The sequence below is a fragment of the Myotis yumanensis genome, unplaced genomic scaffold (genome assembly GCF_028538775.1).
Source record: "Myotis yumanensis isolate MYYU_CA2020_CCGP unplaced genomic scaffold, mMyoYum1.0.hap1 SCAF_1, whole genome shotgun sequence".
NCBI classification, from domain to species: domain Eukaryota; kingdom Metazoa; phylum Chordata; class Mammalia; order Chiroptera; family Vespertilionidae; genus Myotis; species Myotis yumanensis.
This window is the reverse complement of record NW_027223752.1, coordinates 210787120-210807204: the sequence shown is the minus strand read 5'-3', so window position 1 is coordinate 210807204 and position 20085 is coordinate 210787120. Positions and strand designations below refer to the sequence as shown.

At 40.4% G+C, this 20085-nt stretch overlaps 1 protein-coding gene across 5 annotated transcripts in view; it reads left to right on the top strand.

The window, feature by feature from the left end:
- ATP10D (ATPase phospholipid transporting 10D (putative)) overlaps positions 1-20085 on the top strand; it is a 79542-nt gene that overhangs the window by 22820 nt on the left and 36637 nt on the right. For 4 of the 5 annotated variants that reach the window (XM_070397100.1, XM_070397110.1, XM_070397094.1 and 1 more), the window contains 8 exons: positions 1023-1349; positions 4027-4221; positions 6235-6439; positions 8671-8756; positions 13223-13329; positions 13608-13739; positions 14168-14295; positions 14416-14668. In XM_070397100.1, coding sequence (XP_070253201.1) covers positions 1060-1349; positions 4027-4221; positions 6235-6439; positions 8671-8756; positions 13223-13329; positions 13608-13739; positions 14168-14295; positions 14416-14668 — 1396 coding nt within the window. In that variant the 5' untranslated portion in view covers positions 1023-1059. Of the gene's footprint in view, positions 1-1022; positions 1350-4026; positions 4222-6234; positions 6440-8670; positions 8757-13222; positions 13330-13607; positions 13740-14167; positions 14296-14415; positions 14669-20085 lie in introns of those variants that run through there. The other variant, XM_070397115.1, reaches the window with a different exon arrangement.

Genomic DNA, 20085 nt, shown 5'->3' with positions numbered 1-20085 from the left:
TTGTGCAGTAGGCCTCTAATGTGTGTGTGTGTGTGAGTGTGTGTGTGTGTGTGTGTATGGTATATATATATGTGTGTGTGTGTGTGTGTGTGTGTGTGTATATATATATATATATATATATATATATATATATATGTTAGATTTTGTTTTATTACAAACCACCCTATACTTGGTGATGTCACTTTTACTGACTCACAATTTGTTGGGTTGAGCTCTGTTGAGCTGTGTTCTAGATTGTGTCTTCTGGGCACACTCGTGTTAGTGGCCAGCTGGGGGTCAGTGGCCTCACCCACATATTGACAGGAACAAAGGTGGTAAGTGGGTCATGTGCACTCACATCTAGTAGACTAGCTTGGGCTCAGCACATGGTAGTGGCCACAGGGTTCTCAAGAGCAGTGGGAGTCCCCTGAGCAAGCACATTTGAAACCTCTACTCAGGTCATGTTCACTAGTGTTTCATTAGCCAAGCAAAGCACGTGGTCAAGTCCAGATTCAATGAGTAGAGAGACTCCCCGGCTTGCTGGGTGAAGGGGTGTGCATGAGGGAAGGAAAGACTTGTGGCCATTTTTGTAATCTTCATAGAAAGGGTTTTAATAACTACTTATATCAAGCTTTATGCTGGGTGCTTTACAAGGTATTCATTTAATCCTCACGATGGTTTCTGACATGTGTGGCATTCTCAATTCAAAGAAGAGAAAACTCACGATTGGATAAATTAAGAGATTTGTGTGCATTTGACCTAAATTGTTTGCTTTAATTATGGCATGGCATTCTAGATGCTGCCTCTTGTTTCTTAGGTGATCAGGTCAGCCCATGAGAAGGAGTACCCTTTATTTAATAAAGACTTTTGGTTACGATGAAGCTGTCAATACTGTTCTTACTTTCCCATTTATACCTTGAACCATTGGGTCATATATACATTTGGTATAGAAAAAAATCTTAGCTTTACTATCCTTACTACTCTTTAAGACTTTTCAGAAGCTTATGAGGAGTGTTTTAGCGGGTTTTTGTTTGTTTTGCCAGATCACCTATCCAACCTGGATCTCACCACATTTTGGACATGACTGAGCCTGTTCAATGGGCTCGATACCACTGGCAGCGGCTGATGGGTGGTCCGAACAGGGGCGAGGATGAGAGGCCGTACAGCTATTCCTCGCTGCTTGCCTGCGGGAGCAAGTCCTCTCAGACCCCCAGACTGGCAGGCAGGCACCGGGTTGTGGTTCCCCACCTCCAGCCCTTCAAGGAAGAGTACGAGAAGTTCTCTGGAACCTACGTGAATAACCGAATACGAACGACAAAGTACACACTTCTGAATTTTGTGCCAAGAAATTTATTTGAACAATTTCACAGGTACTTTTAGTTTGGGGAAAAATAACTGATTGTTTTTGTCATTCTAGATCAGTGATTCTCAACCTGCGGGTCGCGACCACTTTGGGGGTCAAACGACCCTTTCACAGGGGTCGCCTAAGACCATCGGAAAACACATATATGATTACATATTGTTTACAGTAGCAAAATTACAGTTATGAAGTAGCAACGAAAATAATTTTATGGTTGGGGGTCACCAAAACATGAGGAACTATATTAAAGGGTCACGGCATTAAGAAGGTTGAGAACCACTGTTCTAGATGATATAAAAGATTTTTCACGTTCATAACATTGTATGTTACTTAGGCTGAGACTTGTGACGTGGTCTTTGACGATTCTGGTAGGGTCTGTTGTGGAATGATGTCCGCTTACATTCACATAGCACGTTGCAGTTGACAACATTCTTTCTCTTGACCAGAGAAGACATTGTTATCCTCGTAGTGTAGATCAGGAAACTAGGTTTGACATTGTGGGCTAGCCAGTTCTTAGGTGAAACAATAAAATCCAGTTTAGTGTCTGCTTATTGGCTCTCTCCTATGAAGTTAGGCCCTGAAGGAAATGCAAGTTTACATGGGGCTCCTTTCCTATGGGTTTGGTCATTCGGCAAGTGAAGCAAGATGTGTATACAAACGGTGAAAAGAGATAGTGGATGTGAAGAGTGTTACAAAGGTCTGCCTAGTAGGAGGGAAGCCTCCTAAAGAGAAATCATGCTGGTAGCTATGGCAGTAGAAGGGGAAGTGGCGTTTGAACTTAATCATGGAGGATGGTGATATATGTTAGGCAGAGGTGTCGGCACAGCACATGCCAGCTGGAGGAAGGGGTGTGCCAAGCAGTAGCACAGAAGATTTTCTTGAGGCCTGGGAAGTCATCCATTCAGACTAACACAATGAAAGGCAAACTGAAGGCAGAGAGAACATTCAGGAAGATACTGTGTATGTCCTGGTGAGTTGTAAGGGAGAACTTAGATCAATGTGGGAATGAAAAGAAAGATAATCTGTTGCAGAGACTATGGATTAGATATGGGGAATTAAGGAAAAATATGATGTGATCGTGTTGAGCTGAGGTGACCAGAAGGATTAACAGAAAAATTAAAGACAGAAATAAAAAAGAAACTTGGCTGGAAGATTATTTTGTTTTTGTAAATGTTGAGTTTGAGATGGTAATGGGAGTACAGAGATTCTCAACATTCAACATTCATTCTCATTATTCTCTCCATATGTGTTCCACATGCATTTATTGAACAGTGGATGGGTTTACAGTATACATGTGGCCCGGCTGGTGTGGCTCAGTTGGTGAGCATCGTCCCAGGCACCAATGGGTCACCAGTTCAATATTCGTTGGGGCACATACGTAGGTTGCAAGCTTGATCCCCAGTCCAGTGCATTCCGATTGATGTTTCTCTCTCATCGATGTTTCCCTCTCTCTCTCCTTCTCCTTTCCTCTCTCTCTAAAATCAATAAGAGTATATTTTAAAAAATAATAAAATAAAGTAACATGTGAATTAGTTAAATTAATGACTTTAAATGCTGTGGGTGTTTCTGTCTTTTATGGGGTTTGCACTCTACTGCACTTGATGGAATTAGGCCCTGAACCTTGAAGAGTTCAGGGCCATTGCTGGAGATTTGGGTGCAGTCCACATGGAAATAATTTAAGCCAAAAAAGTAGCGAAAGGTGTTAAGGAAGAAATTTTTTCAGAGTAAAAGGAGTTGGAGGTTAGGAAGGAGAAATGTAGATTATTTTGTAAAGTTTAACAGGAAAAATATGTGATAAAAATTCAAGGGGCTATGCAGCATTGAGATTTTGTTTGTTTTCTTTAAGGCAGCGGTTCTCAACCTGTGGGTTGCGACCCCTTCGGGGGTTGAATGACCCTTTCACAGGGGTTGCCTAAATGCATCCTGCATATCAGATAATTACATTAGGATTCATAACAGTAGCAACATTACAGTTATGAAGTAGCAACGAAAATAATTTTATGGTTGGGGGTCACCAGAACATGAGGAACTGTATTAAAGGGTCGCGGCATTAGGAAGGTTGAGAACCACTGCTTTAAGGTAAAGGGCCACTTGAATTTACCTTGCGGGCCAGTGGAGGAGTTTTTAAATATATAAAATGGAGGGATGGAGGAAGTTCCTGAAAAAGTGGTTCTGAATAGCATCAAAGCAGAAATTTGGTCTCAAGGGGGAAAAAAAAAAACACCTCTCAGGCTTTTCTACTTATTTTGAGCCTTGTTTGAATGTAAGGTTTGGCCATACAAATTAACTTCTGAAGGGTAGACAGTTGCATCATTTAACAAGTTATTTTTTATAACCCATAACACTGAATTTCCTCTCAATTTTTGAACTTTTGAAGAGAAAATAGTTTTTCCTATTATGCTTTATATCATGTGTCACACAACTCAAGACGGTCACACTCCAATATTTACTGTTACATATTTAATACATACTATCTCTCATTTATTAAAGTATGCCTTGAGCTAGATGTTTACAGGAGTAATAAATTGTTGGTTCAGATTTTTTAGATTTTGCTAGTTCTTTATTCTGTAGCATCTAAAATCAGCTAATGAACACTTGTAAGAAAACACCCGGAGGTTTTTTCGCCTCTGTTTGCTTTAGGCGTTTATGTGATTTGTTAACACCTCCTTCTGCGTGTTTGTTTGCAGAGCCGCCAATTTGTATTTCCTGTTTCTAGTGGTCCTGAACTGGGTGCCTTTGGTAGAGGCCTTCCAAAAGGAAATTACGATGCTGCCTCTGGTGGTGGTCCTTACAATTATCGCAATTAAAGACGGCTTGGAAGATTACCGAAAATACAAAATTGACAAGCAGATCAACAACTTATTAACCAAAGTTTACAGTAGGTAAGTGTAACAGGAGCTGTCCTGGGGAATACACATGTACCATTGCAGATTGTTACTTTTTTCCCCCTTAGGTGTGACCAGGACCTTCTTTGTGGTTGTGGTGGTGGTGGTGACATTTTCAACTAATATGTATTAAAGACCTACAGTGAATTTAATTCATAGGAGAACAAAAGTGTATGAGACGTTGTCAACCCAGGACACAACAAGCCTCTATAACTTCTAAGTGAAACTGAAAGAATAAAACTTAAAACCATCAGAAGGAAAGCAAGCAGATAGGTTTTAATCCTAGATGATACCATTTGGGATTAGAAGAGGTTGGGGTATGAAAAATATGAATGGATATGGAGAACAAGATGGAATATGAAAAAGAGAAGACAAGAGCTGTCTGTGGAGAAAAGGGATTCTGTAAAATGGAGGAAAATGTTCTTTGGGGGCACAAAAGAGGCTAATAAAACCTTCCCACTGCAGCAGTTTAGGACTGTGTTAACCAGTATTTTTATTAAATGACTAATGGCCCAGTGCATGAATTTGTGCACATTGAAAGGAAATTAATTAGAAGAAATATTTTAATATCACTATTCGCCCTTTCTCTATAATAGAAGTGTCAACCAAATTCATGATTGACAATGGCAGATGGAAACACATGCGTGTGATTGGCGCCAGTGAGAGCTTTATATGTATCGCGCATGCGCGAGTCAACTTAGCCTTTTATAGATATAGAATAAACTTGCTTAATTAGACCTGCTTTCTGATGTAGCTAAACTTTTTCCAGCCCAGTGAAGCACCCCAACTTCTCTTTCACATAATTGTCAGCAACAGAGCAGTAAATATCAACCCAAAGCAGATTCTTATTGTAGATCATGCAGGGAGAACAAAGGATAAAATATTTAACTACAGCAGTGTTTGACTATAGTCTGCACAGTGAGAAAACCTGAAGCCATTTTCAAGGCCCACCATTTCTCCTTTTCAGTCGGGTCAAGTTTCTAAGCTTTCTAAATCTCCGTTTTCCTGCTACTGAAAAGAAAATAGGATTCCACCGAGTCTCCTATCTACCTACTCCAGGACTTCTGTGAGGATCAAATGAGATGAGGCACAAGAAAACGCTTCACAGACATTTGGTTAAAGTGTAAATGTTTACACCTGGTTCTAAAGCAAGTCGTGTTCCTGGACTGAAGAAACTTCAAGAAGGCTAGTCACTAGGGAGAGGCCGTTGCTACGTGACGTCATTAGTCGGCGCCCACAGCGACCATTTCCGGGCTGGCCATGGGGTCTCGGGAGCGTCAGCTGCGATTTGGTGGGTTGTCGCTCTGGGGCGGTGGCAGGGCCTGTGTCCCACTTGGGGAAAGCCTAGTGTTGAGTTGTGGGCGCCAGGTCTGCGGTGCCATTTCTCTGTAAATGGCCAGTGTGCGTCATGGCAGCTCCTGCGTTGAGCATCTGCCCCCTGGTGGTCAGTGCGCATCATAGCGACCAGTCGGACAGTGGGAAGGACACTTAGCATAAATATATATAAATAAGTAGAGCTGTTAATATGGTGGTATAATGATTTTTTTAATGTTGTACCTAGGTATTTATCTCATTTGTGTTTAATTACCCTTCCTTTCTGCCACATGGGAGCTCTCTGAGAGCAGATGTTGTGTCTTGTGCACTTCTGGATCCTTGACACCTTGACCGCAGGGTAGATGCAGAAATCACTTCATGTATGAATAAACCCATCAAATAGTAGTTTTAATTTCATTCCAGATTTATACTCAAATAACTTAATGGTTCAAAATCTCACAGGAAAAAAAAGGAGCTGAAAAATGTGTTTTAGTAGCTAATGACTAAAATTTCAGGTAAAGTAAGTTGTGGAATTTGGGTTTTATAATTCTGTGGCTTTCCTTTTAGCATTTAATGGATTAAAATTCATTCTAATACTTTAAACATGCTTTAAATTATATAGTGAAGCTTTAAAAAGACTATTGTATATGTCTTTAGCTAGATATTCTTTATAAACTTTGCTTTTTTTAATTTTAGGAAAGAAAAAAAATACCTCGATTGCTGCTGGAAAGATGTTACTGTTGGGGACTTTATTCGCCTTTCCTGTAACGAGGTCATTCCTGCAGATATGGTCTTACTCTTTTCCACGGATCCAGATGGGATCTGTCATATTGAGACTTCTGGGCTTGACGGAGAGAGCAATTTAAAACAGAGGCAGGTGGTTCGGGGATATGCAGAGCAGGTAAATAATATGTCGGCAGTTGGTGACATTAACATTTTCTTTTTAGAAAATGACTAAGCTTACTGTCACGTGTATAGATAAAGAGATTTTAAATTTTATTTTTACCATTAAAAAATACAATCCCAGAAGGCTTAGTACAGCTCCAATATCAGTGGACGTACGCTATATTTTGTAGATAATAGGATATAATGACTTTGGAGTTCAAGCATTTCAGTTGGGCAATCATATATTTTTTGGAACTGAATTAAAGGTACCTCACAGGATTATTTTGACTTTGGGTGGTGGGCAAACAATGCAACATACAGATGATGTATCATAGACTTTTATACTTGAAACCCATATAATTTTATTGACCAATGTCACCCCAATAAATTTAATTTAGAAAGAATTATTTTGCAATTTGGGAAATTATTTTGTAATAGAAATAGTCACCTTCTAATTTACATTTCTTAAGCGTAGACTTTATGCTATTGAAGCTGGAGACATAAATACATCATTGTTCCTAAAAATCTATAATTACGTATATACCAAGGCCTTTTAAGACTTTTGTAGCTTCTCATGCCACAGAGCTCCTAGACCTTTCACAGGCTGTGGTGAGGGAATCAAGAACTTTGAAGTTATATTCGTTAGCATGAGTTTGAATGAAATCCAACTCTGCCATTTAATTACTGCGTGACTTTGAGCAACTCGTGGACATACTTTATGCATCAGTTTCTTTATCTTAAAATGGAAATAATGTCTCCTTCATAGCATTGTTGTGAGACTCGAGTGAAGTAATATATGTAAAAGCATCCTACAAAATGCCTACATCGCAGTTTTCCTTCCCTTTCTCTAGAAGCACTTGAGATGAAGTATTTTAAAATGTAATGGTCTTCTTTTAAATGAACCACTATTGGGTCAGATTTTCTTCATCTTATACTTGTAAGCCAGAAAATATGTTAGCCAGAGAATAAATACCCCTATCTTTAGTAAATTTCAACACCTGATGTCAGATTGGGCCCATCTTTCAACCTGTATGTTTAGATCCTCTGTGATTGATAGGCTGCTGAGCTTATTGTCATTGTCACTTTCGTAAGCATTTCTGTACCTGAGACACTTGTAAAAGTCTCGTACAACTTGGAATTTTATTACATACCACTAAATATCTACTTTGAGGGTGATGCCGGTTAATTAATCAGAACACTTCGGATTCAATTAAGGGTGAGCACTCTGACATCCCATGACCTCGATTGTAATCCTGGCTCTAAATTTTTTCTTGTTTTGAGACCTTTAGCAAATTATTGATCCTCTTTGTGTCTTGCTCTCTTCATCTATTAATTAGACCTAATTATAGTACCACATGGGGCTAGGAAGAAGAAATTAACCAGTTAACTGCCAAAATATTTTGAATTTAATTATAAGAGGTCCGCCGCTTCTGTCTATAGACACTTTTGGCATGCATATGGTTAATTAATATATTTAAAGTGTATAATATAGATTCCAGTGCATCAAAAGAACTCAAAAATATTATTAGCAAATCAAATTATATGATCATAACTCACGTTTTCCATATATGTTAATATTTCACGAGCTGTATCAGTAGCATTTTTTGTTAGCCATAAAGCCTCGTAAAAATAAAAAAGGAGATGAGAAAGGGTTGGCTTGGATGGTTCATAGTGAATCCATACCTATGTCTATAAAGGTATGGATTGGTAAAACTTTGCTTATTGGTTTTATAAAACATTCTAAAATTACCGTTTTCTCCATTAGAGTATTTTGTAAGATATTGATGTCTAGCTCATTTTTTAACTTTTAAATAAAATTTGCTGGGATCAAATGCATATGTGCTCAAAGTCTTCAAATATACATTTACCATCAGAAAACATCTATATGGTCAAAGAACAACAACAGTGTTTTCATCTTTTCAGTGCCTTCTAGATAAAAGTGTTTACTATATGAGTAGAAGCTCTCTTCTGTAGAGTCCTGCATGGATTCCAGTATGTGATTTGGGCATTCCTGTCGCCTGCCTATGTCTATTAATGCTCTAGGACCATTCTGATCCAATTTATTCATTCATAATTATGCCTATACATTTCTTCATTTGGGCAATTTGTAACATAAACTTTGTGGCAAGGAAGCCTTAGTTTTACCTTAAGAAATGGTGAAGGGAGAAACACTTAAATCTTAAGGGCTTAACTTTGAATCCTTCTTGTTTTATGATGTAAAATAATGTGTATAAATGTATATTTTAGGACTCTGAAGTTGATCCTGAGAAATTCTCCAGTAGGATAGAATGTGAAAGTCCAAACAATGACCTCAGCAGATTCCGAGGCTTCCTGTGAGTGATACATGGCTTACCTTTGTGGCTGTGAGTGGAATTGTGTGTTGCAATTATATTTAACACGAGATTAAACTTTATATACTTACTAGAGGCCCGGTGCACAAAAATTTGTGCACTCGGTGGAGGGGGGGGTCCCCCAGCCCGGCCTGTGCCCTCTCACAGTCTGGGACCCCTCAGGAGATAACGACCTGCTGGCTTAGGCCTGCTTCCGGGTGGCAGAGGGCACGCCCAATCCCTAGGTGCAGCCCCTGGTCAGGCTCAGAGCAGGGCCGATTGGGGAGTTGGGGCGCCGCCCCGTCATGCACAGAGCAGGGTGGATCGGGAGGTTGAGATGCCACCCTCAGTCATGCTCAGGGTAGGGCCGATTGGGGGGTTGGGGCACTGCCCCCTGTCACACTCAAGGCAGGGTCGATGGGGAGGTTGTGGCGCCACCCCGTCACGCACAGAGCAGGGCCGATCAGGGGGTTGGGGCACTGCTCCCTGTCACTCACAGAGCAGGGCCCATCAGGGGGTTGAGGAGCTCCCCCCTGTCATGCACAGAGCAGGGCCGATCAGGGGGTTGAGGAGCTCTCCCCTGTCACTCACAGAGTAAGGCCGATAGAGGAGTTGGGGCACCGCCCCCTGTCACACACAGAGCAGGGCGGATCAGGGGGTTGGGGTGCTGCACCCTGTCACACTCAGGGCAGGGCCAATGGGGAGGTTATGGCTCTACCCTGTCACACACAGAGCAAGGCCCATGGAGGGGGGTTGGGGTGCCACCCTCTATCACCCACAGAGCAGGGCTGATCAGGGGGTTGGGGTGCCGCCACTGTCACCCTCAGGGCAGGGCCAATGGAGAGGTTATGGCTCTACCCTGTCACACACAGAGCAGGGCCCGTGGGGGGGGCGGGGGTTGGGGTGCCGCACCCTGTCACACACAGAGCAGGGCCGATCAGGGGGTTGGTGCGCTGCATCCTGTCAAACACAGAGCCTCAGGGCGATCAGGGGATTGGGGAGCTCCCCCCTATCAGGCACAGAGCAGGGCTGATCAGGTGATTGGGGCGCCTTCCCCTGTCAGGAACAGAGCAGGGCAGATAGGGAGGTGTTGCCCCGCCCCCTGTCACTCACAGAGCCGCAGGGAGATCAGGGCGTTTGGGTGTTGCCCCTTGTCACGCTGATCCTGGTGTTGGGAGGCCTCGCGGCTCAGCTGATCCCGCCCGGCAGGGTCACAGATCCGGGTCCCAGACCGCAGACAGCCTTGCCTGCTGCCGCCTGCCTTCAGTATGCAAATTAGCCGCCACCTTGTTGCTTCAGGGTGGGGGTCCCCACTGGAGTGCCTGGCCAGTCTGGGTGAGGGGCTGAGGGCTGTTTTCAGGCTGGTGGGCGACTGAAGCTCCAAACCTCTCCTTTTTTTCTTTTTTTTTTATTCTGGCATTTATTTACCTTCTATGGCTGTCACTGGAGCTGAGAGCCGGCTTTCTCTCAGAGGCTCGGCTGAAAGCAGGTTTCTGGCCTTTGTTTTCTGTATTCGAAACAATGTTGCGACTCCAGCTCTGAGATCCCGGCTGACTGACAGGAGCTTTCTGGAGTTTTGTTTATCTTCTGTAAATGTTACTATGTTTCCAACTGAAGCTCAGAGGCCCGTGGGGGGAACGTTGGAGTCCACAGCAAGCAAGCCTGTTAGCTTCCAGCTGCCTGGCTGCCGGCCGCCATCTTGACTGACAGTTAATTTGCATAAGGATACGCTGATTAGCCAATGGGAAGGGTAGCGGTCGTACGCCAATTACCATGTTTCTCTTTTATTAGTGTAGATATCCAAGTTAAATCACTAATGGCCATATGTTTAGAAAACTTATAAATTTGGTAAATATTTATCTATGTATATTTTTAAAATAACAACAAAACCTTGTTCTTCAGCTAATCCTAGAATCTCAGTGGTGCAAGAATCTCTTACATAAGCTCCACATTAAGCCCAAGACATGCTAGTTGTTTGGAAGGAGGTGTTTGGACAGAACTGACAGCTGAAGTGACATGATAGGATGGTCCTGAACTTAGAGGAGCACACGGACAGTCTGGTTGGCAAGAGTTAGCCAATGACTTGGAAACACATCAAGAAGAAGAATGATGACAGTGTTCATTCTGGAGACTTCTTGTGGTGTCCACATCCCTTTTGCATGAGCAGCTAGAATTTGGGGTCTTGCCTAATTTCATGCCTGGCTTATGCCACCTAAGTGCTTTATGCTCTGAGCCAAGTTATTTACTCTTTTAGTTTCTTTATTTTTAAAAGGAGACAATTTGGCCTACTTCATAGGGGTAATCTTGTGATAAAATGGTAGAGAAAAGTTCCCAACTCATTTTCTGAGACCAGAATTTTCCTTATACCATTACCCAGATTCCAAAATCATTCAAAGACATTTAAAGAAAAATCACTATCCCTCATGAACCATATATGCAAAAATTCTAACAAAATTATAGCAAATCACATCCAACAATACATAAAAAGGATAATACATCATGACCAGGTTTCGCATTTGAAAATCAAACTATGTGATTCACCATATTAAGAAACCATAATTAACAAATTAAAAAGGGAAGTCCCGGTGATCACTTCATAGGTGTAGAAAAGTATCATTACATAGATGTATAAAAAGTATTTGACAAAATTTAACTTTTGTTCTTGCAAACTGGAAATAGGGCACTTAAGAACCTATAGTTAGCATCATACTTAATGGTAATAGACTATGTAAATGCTCTTTCCCTAAGATCAGGAACAAGACATAGATATTCACTTAACCATTTTTTCTTTTCAAACTAGAACTGGAGATTTTAGCTAGTGCAGTCAGACAAAAAAAGGAAATAAAAGACATAAAATATTAAAGAAGTAAAACTTTTATTCACAAATGGTGTGATGGTCTTTGTAGAAAAGCTGATAAAAATCTATTTAAAAAAGCTACATGAAATAATAAGTGGATTTAACAATGTTGTAGGAAACAAAAGCAATATAAAAAAACTCAATTGTATTTCTGGATACTAGCAATGAGCAAATAGATATGGAAATTTTAAAAATATAATGTACAATAGCATCAGGAAAAATAAAATACTTAGGGATAATTTGGACAAGAGATGCAAAAGGCCGCACACTGAAGATTATGGAGCACTGTTGAGAGAAATTAAAGACCTAAATTTAAGGTAGAGACATGTGTTATTCATGCATTGACTCAATGTTTTCATGTCAGTTTGCCCCAAATAGTTTTATAGATTTTGTGTAATCTCAGTAAAAATTCCAGCAGTGTTTTTTAGACATTAACATGTTTATTCTAAACATTTGTATGGAGATGCAAAGGACCTATATTAACTAAACAACTTTGAAAAAGAAGAAAGTTGGAGAGCTAACACCATCAGAGTTCAAGACTTATTAGAAAGGTACAATAATCAAGCCAGTGTCATTTTGGTATAAAAATTGACCAATAAATCAATGGAAAATATTATGAAGTTCAGAAAGTTACACAGACATTTATGGACACATGGTATTTGATAAAGATGCAAAAGCAATTTAGTAAAGAAAGGTTAGTTTTTTTTAATAGATGATGCTGTAGCAATTGAATATCTGTATTTAAAAAATAAATTACAATTTCTACTTCTCACCATTAAAAACATTACTAAAAAAAAAGGTCCTATCCTTAAATGTAAACCTAAAATTATAAAATTCCTAGAAGAAAACATAGGGTCAATCTTCAGTACCTTGGGTTAGGCAAATATTTCTTAGCTACAAGACTAAAAGTAGAATCTACAAAAGCAAAAAATAAAAAGAACTTTATCAAATTTAAAAACTTTTTCTCTTCAAATGACACTGTTAAGTTAATGAAAATGTAAGTCACAGACTGGAAGAAAATATATATATATATATATATATATATATATATATATATATATAATATAGAATTTACATTCAAAATACATAAAGACATCTCAAAACTCAGTAATAAGAATACAGACACTACGAATTTTAAAGTGGTCAAAAAATGTGAACAGACACTTCAGCAAAGAAGATATATGGATGACAAATATTTGTGTGAAAAGATGTAAGTTAAAACCACAGAGCACCAATGTTAACATTACCAAGAACAACTCTACCAGATGTAGGTGAGGTTATAGAGGGATGGAACACTCATACTGCTGGTAGGAATGTCAAATGGTACAATTACTTTGTAAAACAGTTTGGAAGTTTGCTAGAAAATTAAACATATACCCACTGTGTAATCTGAATACTAGAAAACAATGGTATTTAGAAACTGTTGCATCTTTTCTCCAGCCAAAGCAGGTAACACTGAGATAGCAAAAGCAAATGGGCCAGAGCTTTGAAAACTTTCCTGTGAACTGCCTAACTTAGTACTCTAATCGAGAAAACTCAAAACCATGATTTTTATTTTTACAATCCCACTTTTGCTGTTTAAAAATGAACCTATATGCTGTCTTTCTTACAGAGAACATTCCAACAAAGAACGCGTGGGTCTTGGTAAAGAAAATTTATTACTTAGAGGATGCACCATTAGAAACACAGAGGCCGTTGTCGGCATTGTGGTTTATGCAGGTTGGTTCTCACCATTGTCTCCTTTGTGCTTTTCTACAAGTTAATGTTTTCCATTCGCTCGAAATGTAGTCTTCAGAGGCAGAAAGGAAATTTTGTCTTGATAAGCTTAATCATTGGTCTCTGTTTGTCTAAATGGATTACAAAAGCAAACTAAATTAACAATATTTATGATGCAACTACTTGTTATTAAATTATCTGCCAGAGAGGTTTTAAGATATGATATTTGCTGCCCGGCTTTAATATGCACATTCTCTGACATATTGTGTTAACTTACACAGGCCATGAAACCAAAGCAATGCTGAACAACAGCGGTCCCAGGTATAAGCGCAGCAAATTAGAAAGAAGAGCGAACACAGATGTCCTCTGGTGTGTCCTGCTTTTGCTTATAATGTGTTTAACTGGTGCCTTGGGTAGGTAAAATTTCATTATTTGCAGACATCTTTTCAGCAAGATATTCATTTAAAAGCATTTACTTTCAAAAATTTATGAATATCTGACTTCTGTAAGGAAGGTTTTATTTGCCAGCAATCCCGCCCTCCCCCCCCCCCCCCCCCCATTAAATCCTAATCTCATTCTTTGTCCTGAAAAGCACTGATGTTAGTTATACTCAGTTATACATGCCACAGTACTTGGAACCAGGGAAGGGGTCTAAGTAGAGAGAGACAGAGACAAGAGAATGTGTAGAATTTTGAATTTAAATTTGAATTTGTTTCAAAAACAAATCATTGGTGTTCAACAAAATAAATACTTCATCCCTGTTTTTTTTTTTAGAAATAAAGTTCTATAATTGCATAATATATATGTAGCATCCATTTGATATCTGTGTATTTTTTGAAAGGTCATGGAGTCTGGTTGAGTAGATATGAAAGCATACCCCTTTTTCATATCCCTGAGCCTGATGGGCATGTTATATCACCAGTGTTGGCAGGATTCTACATGTTTTGGACCATGATCATTTTGTTACAGGTAATTTCTGTTGAGCTTATCATAGAATTTTAAGATCTTTGCCACTTATTCAGCTATATTCAGTTACTCAACCTTTTTTCTCCCCCTTTAACATTTTTTAAATTGTTTGGTTCTTTTTAGGTCTTGATTCCCATTTCTCTCTATGTTTCCATTGAAGTTGTGAAACTTGGACAAATATATTTTATTCAAAGTGATGTGGATTTCTACAATGAGAAAATGGAATCTACTATCCAGTGCCGAGCCCTGAACATCACAGAGGATCTTGGGCAGATTCAGTACCTCTTTTCTGATAAGACAGGAACCCTCACTGAGAATAAGATGGTTTTTCGAAGATGTAGTGTGGCAGGCTTCGATTACTGTCATGAAGAAAATGGTGAGTGTTGGGTGTCTATGATAACCTTAACATTGATCATTTTACACCCACTTAATGGTTTGATAATTCTAGCATAGAAGTGCCATATTTAAGCATTGGGTACTTAAGTCATCCAAATGGGCATTAAGCTTAATTGTCATCCATTCAGAAGGTAGTAGGTCAAAGTCCAGGAGTCTGCTGCCATGGTATCTTTTAAAGGAAAGTGCATTACCAATAGAAGTGGAAGGTTGAGATTGTAGATGTGACAATGCTATTGCATTATAAATGCTTTTGAGAATCTAATGAGAATAGAAACCATATCCCTAGTATTTTGAAAATATTTTCAAAGGGACTACGGGCTCCCCAATAATTCCAACATTCAGCCTGTTGGTATTTTTTGATTCTTGGTTAAGAACACCTAGTCTATACTAATAAGAGGGTAATATGTAATTAGACCGGATAGACAGGATGTCTTCCGGACATCCTTCTGGACAAAGCCGCAGTGGCTGCGAGAGCCAAGGAGGGCCAGCAGCCGTGGTGGCTGACAATGGCAGCAGCAGTAGGGGTGATGGGGGCGGTGCCTTCCCCTGATCGGCCTGGTCGCCTCCCGCAGAGGGAGGCCAAACTGTGGCTTAGGCCCGCTCCCTGCGGGGAGTGGATGTAAGCCAGTAGGACATCCCCTGAGGGCTCCCGAACTGTGAGAGGGGGCAGGCCAGGCTGAGGGCACCCCTCCAGTGTACAAATTTTCATGCACCGGGCCTCTACTTTAAGAATAAACAAGATGAGCTGAACTACGTGGTCTGTGGCCAGCGTCCATCTTCGTTTGTGCACTTAGATTAAACCAAGTGTTAAATAATCTGGTTATCAACCCTAATATTGTACCTTTCTTCTACATGTAGCAAGTATTTTCCTGGTTCATGATTTATCAGTGTATTGGTTTTCTGTTGCTGCGTAACTAATTGCCACAAACTTAGTGGCTTAAAACAGCACAACTATATAATCTCATGGCTTCTGTGGGTCAAGAGTCTCTTGAGGTCTCTCACCAAATTGAAATCTACTTGTCAGCGGGGGCTATGAGCTTATCTGAGGCTCAGGAGCCTGGTCTCAATTCACTGGTTTTCTTGGCAGAATTGTGTCTTGAGGTTATAAGGCCCTGGTCCTGCTTTTCTGCTGGCTCTCAGCCTGGGCCATTCTGAGCTCCAAGAGGCAGCTGAACTCAGCATGGCAGTTCGCTTCTTCCTGGTCAGCAGCAGACCCTCTAGCTTTGAATCTGTCTTCTTCGGGGAAGTACTGACACCTCCTTTAAAGGGCTCACCTGATGAGGTCAGATCCACCTGGATAGCCTTCTTTTACATTAACTCAAAGTCAGCTGATGGGGAACTAGACCACACCTTCAAATTCCCTCTACCTGTGCCCTAAAACATACTGTTATCACGGAAGTGAGATCCCGTCATTCTCACAAGGTGTCTACAAGGTGAATTTTGGGGGCTGTCTTAGAATTCTGCCTACCACAGTCTATTACCGTTACTTAAGTCTCTTGTTAGAAGTTTTACATTTTTATTAAATATTTTTGTCAATTATTATGAATATTAGTAAGATTATGAATATCATGATTTCTTCCAATAGTGTTAAACTTAGACATCTCACCTTACTCAAAATTAAAAAATATATATATATTATACTTTTTTTATCCTAGGGACATGTATTTTTAAGCCTGTTTTTATTGTTACTTGTGAGTGTGAGAGATAAAATGTTGAGTATTTATGACAATCACTATCTAAATGTTAAAAAAATAGCTAGTCATATTGAATATAATGATACTCTGCATTATGTCTCATCTTTTTTATTGTATCTTTTATTACAGAGGCAATGTTATAGAAAATTCAGATAAACCAAAAGATAAAAATATTTCTAAAATATATTTTTATTAATTTCAGAGAGGGAAGGAGAGGGAGAGAGAGATAAAAACATCAGCGATGAGAGAGAATCATTGATCGGCTGCCTCCTGCATTCCCCACACTGGGGATCGAGCCCACAATATGGGCATGTGCCCTGACTGTGTATCAAACTGTGACCTCCTGGTTTATAGATCGATGCTCAACCACCAAGCTATGCTGGCTGGGCCAAAAGAGGAAACATTTTAAGTCATCAATAACCCTCTCTAAACAGAGTGGACCATTGTAACATTTTAGTGCATTTCTTGTGAGTTTGTTTTTCATGCACACATTACTGTGTTTTTTAAAACAAAAGTGGCATCACAGTGTGCTTTTACTTTTGTACCCATTTTTCTTAAGACCTTATCATGACTCCTTTTCCATATCTCCTTATTCTTCTAGTGGTTACTCTATATTGCATGTAAGAATTCCCGTAGTTTGCCCTGACCAGTTTGGCTCAGTGGCTAGAGCAGCCGTGGGCAAACTACGGCCCGCGGGTTGGATCCGGCCCGTTTGAAATGAATAAAACTAAAAAAAAAAAGACCGTACCCTTTTATGTAATGATGTTTACTTTGAATTTAGATTAGTTCACACAAACACTCCATCCATGCTTTTGTTCCGGCCCTCCTGTCCAGTTTAAGAACCCATTGTGGCTCTCGAGTCAAAAAGTTTGCCCACCCCTGGCCTAGAATTTTCTACAATTGTTTGTCCATTCATTCCTATTTTCAAGAAGTATTTTGCAGCAGTAATCTATATATATAAAAGGCTAATATGTTAAGTGTCCCTCCTACCATCCAGCCGGTCACTATGATGCACACTGACCACCAGGGGGCAGACGCTCAATGCAGGAGCTGCCGAGCTGCAGTGACTTGGCAGTGGAGGTTTTCAGGTGATGCACCCTGAAACCAGAGAGGAGGGAGCCCAATTCCTCTCAGGGCCGCACAGTTCCACCTTTGGCCGTGGGTTATGTTGTTGCTGGGGCACTGTGGGCCCTGAATCTGGTTTACTGCACACTTGCATTTGTGTTCTACACCCTGTACGATAGCAACTTTGCAGAGTGCCCTGTTGCACCTTGGGACCCCTCAGGGGATTTTGGAGAGCCGGTTTCAGCCCAATCCCCACAAGCCAGGTCAAGGGACCCCACCTGCCAGAGGGACCCTGCTCACTCTGCAGACACTGGGGAGGGACCACAGGAGGTTGGTTCCATGGCATGTCCAGCCCATCTCGCCCTGTCCTGCCCCACTGGCCGTCTTCTAATTAATTTCCTTTCAATGTGCACGAATCCGTGCACCAGGTCACTAGTTTTTCATAAAATACACAGTGGCAGGTACTGCATTAGTTTTTGTATTGGTAGCATTTTTAATTTTATATTTGCAACATTTAAGAGGGCTAATACCAGCCTCCTCCCTCCCAGCCCCTGAACATGCATGCTGCTGCCCAGTGGTGCTTCTCTTTTGCAGCTCCTCATGCAGAGAAGATACCAACTGCCTAAGAATCAAATGCTATCATGACAAGTAGAATTGATAAGATACTTATTTGGGAACCATGAGTGTTGGACTACTTCTAGAAGGTGCTGACTTTGCCTGTGAGCACTTCTTGACCATATACATCTAGAACTTCTGGTCTCTTTCTTTGCAATGGCTTAAAAATTAGTCCATGTATACACACCACACACAAGGGCATGCGCGCGCGCACACACACACACACACACACACACACACACTGAATGCTGAAGGGGGTGATGGTAGAGGCCAGTTCTCCCAAGAACTTAATTCTGGGGAGACATATTATTAATTCTGAGACATTATTTTTGCTGAAATGAAAACAAGTTAACCCTTCAGGGGTTTCTAGCAAAAGTAATGGCTAGGAGATATTACCATAAAGAATATGGCCTCTTGGAAATAACCCCTTACACATATGTAATTAAAATAAATACATCTGACAAGACCATTTTATGTTTTAAAACCTTGCAACTTAGAAATCTGGTCCATGGACTAAACAGCATACAGACAACTAGCAATCCAACAAGCACATATATTTGTTGATTATTTACTGTGCACTCAAGATACTGGACATAATCATAAACAAGATAGATAAGGCCCCGGTTTTCCTGGAGCTTCTATTGGAGAAAATAGTCACAAAAAATTAATTTTTAAACCAAGAAAAATATTAAATAGCAAAAAGTGCTTTGCAAAGAATTAAAAAGAGGTGATATGATATAGAATGGTTGAAAGCCTACTTTGGATAGAATGACTGGGCAAGGCCTCTCTCAGGGGGGACATTAGAACCTAGATCAGGGGTCCTCAAACTACGGCCCACAAGCCACATGCAAATACAAATATTGTATTTGCTCCCGTTTTGTTTTTTTACTTGAAAATAAGATATGTGCAGTGTGCATAGGAATTTGTTCATAGTTTTTTTTTTAAACTATAGTCCGGCCCTCCAGCGGTCTGAGGGACAGTGAACTGGCCCCCTGTTTAAAAAGTTTGAGGACCCCTGGCCTAGATCTAAATTACATGATCTTAAAGTTCAGGGACAAGAGTCTTACAGTGAGGGAGCAGCTAGTCTAGCCCTGAGGCTGAAATGAGCTTGCCAGTTTTCAAAGTAAAAGAAAGGCCAGTGAAGCTGGGTTTTAGTGAACGTGTGGAAGGAGAGGCAAGAAAGCTAGAGAGGTCAGTGGAGGTCAGGTAATTCTGAGTTACATAAGCCAAGAAAAGGGATTCAGATTTTACTCTGAGTAAACTGAAACCACTGGAGAGTTTTGTGCAGGGAGTGATCCAATCTGCTTTATCTTTTAGGAAGATCACTCTAGCTACTGTGTGAGGAATGGATTGCTGAGGGGCAAGGAGACCAGTTATGAGGCTATTGCACTAGTCCAGTTGAGAGATGATGATGGCTTGGACTAAGGTAATGGAGATGGAGAGAAGTCAAGATATTTGGGATGTATTTTGGATGAACAAAGGACAGCTCTTGGTGATGCTATGACAAGTGGGGCTGGGGAAGAAGAGAAGAATCAGGGAGAATCCTACATTTTTGGCATAAATAACTATATAGTTAGGTACCGTTTAGAAAGATGGGAAGACAGAGAAAGAGTAACTCTGAGGGAGAAGAATAGGGGAGTTCTATTTTCACATGTGAAGTTTAAGTTATCTATCATTTATTTATTCAACAAGTATTTATTGAGTATCTATCAACCACTGCTTTGGGCTCTGGAGATATCCAAAGCAGGTAAAATGGTCTGCCCTTTCAGAGTTTATATTAAAAATATAAGCAAATAAGATATACAGTGTGTAGATGATGGTAAGTGCTGGGATAAGATTTATAGTATATAGTGTAGTTAGATCTGGGAAATCTCCATTGACAAGGGGATCTAAGAAACTTCAGGAAAGTAGTGGAGGGAGCCATACAGATATCTGCTGAAGAACCTTCTAGACATCCAACTGGAAGCATCACATGAAGAATTGGATTCCAATTAGAAGTCAAAGTTGAAGGTATGGGTTTGGA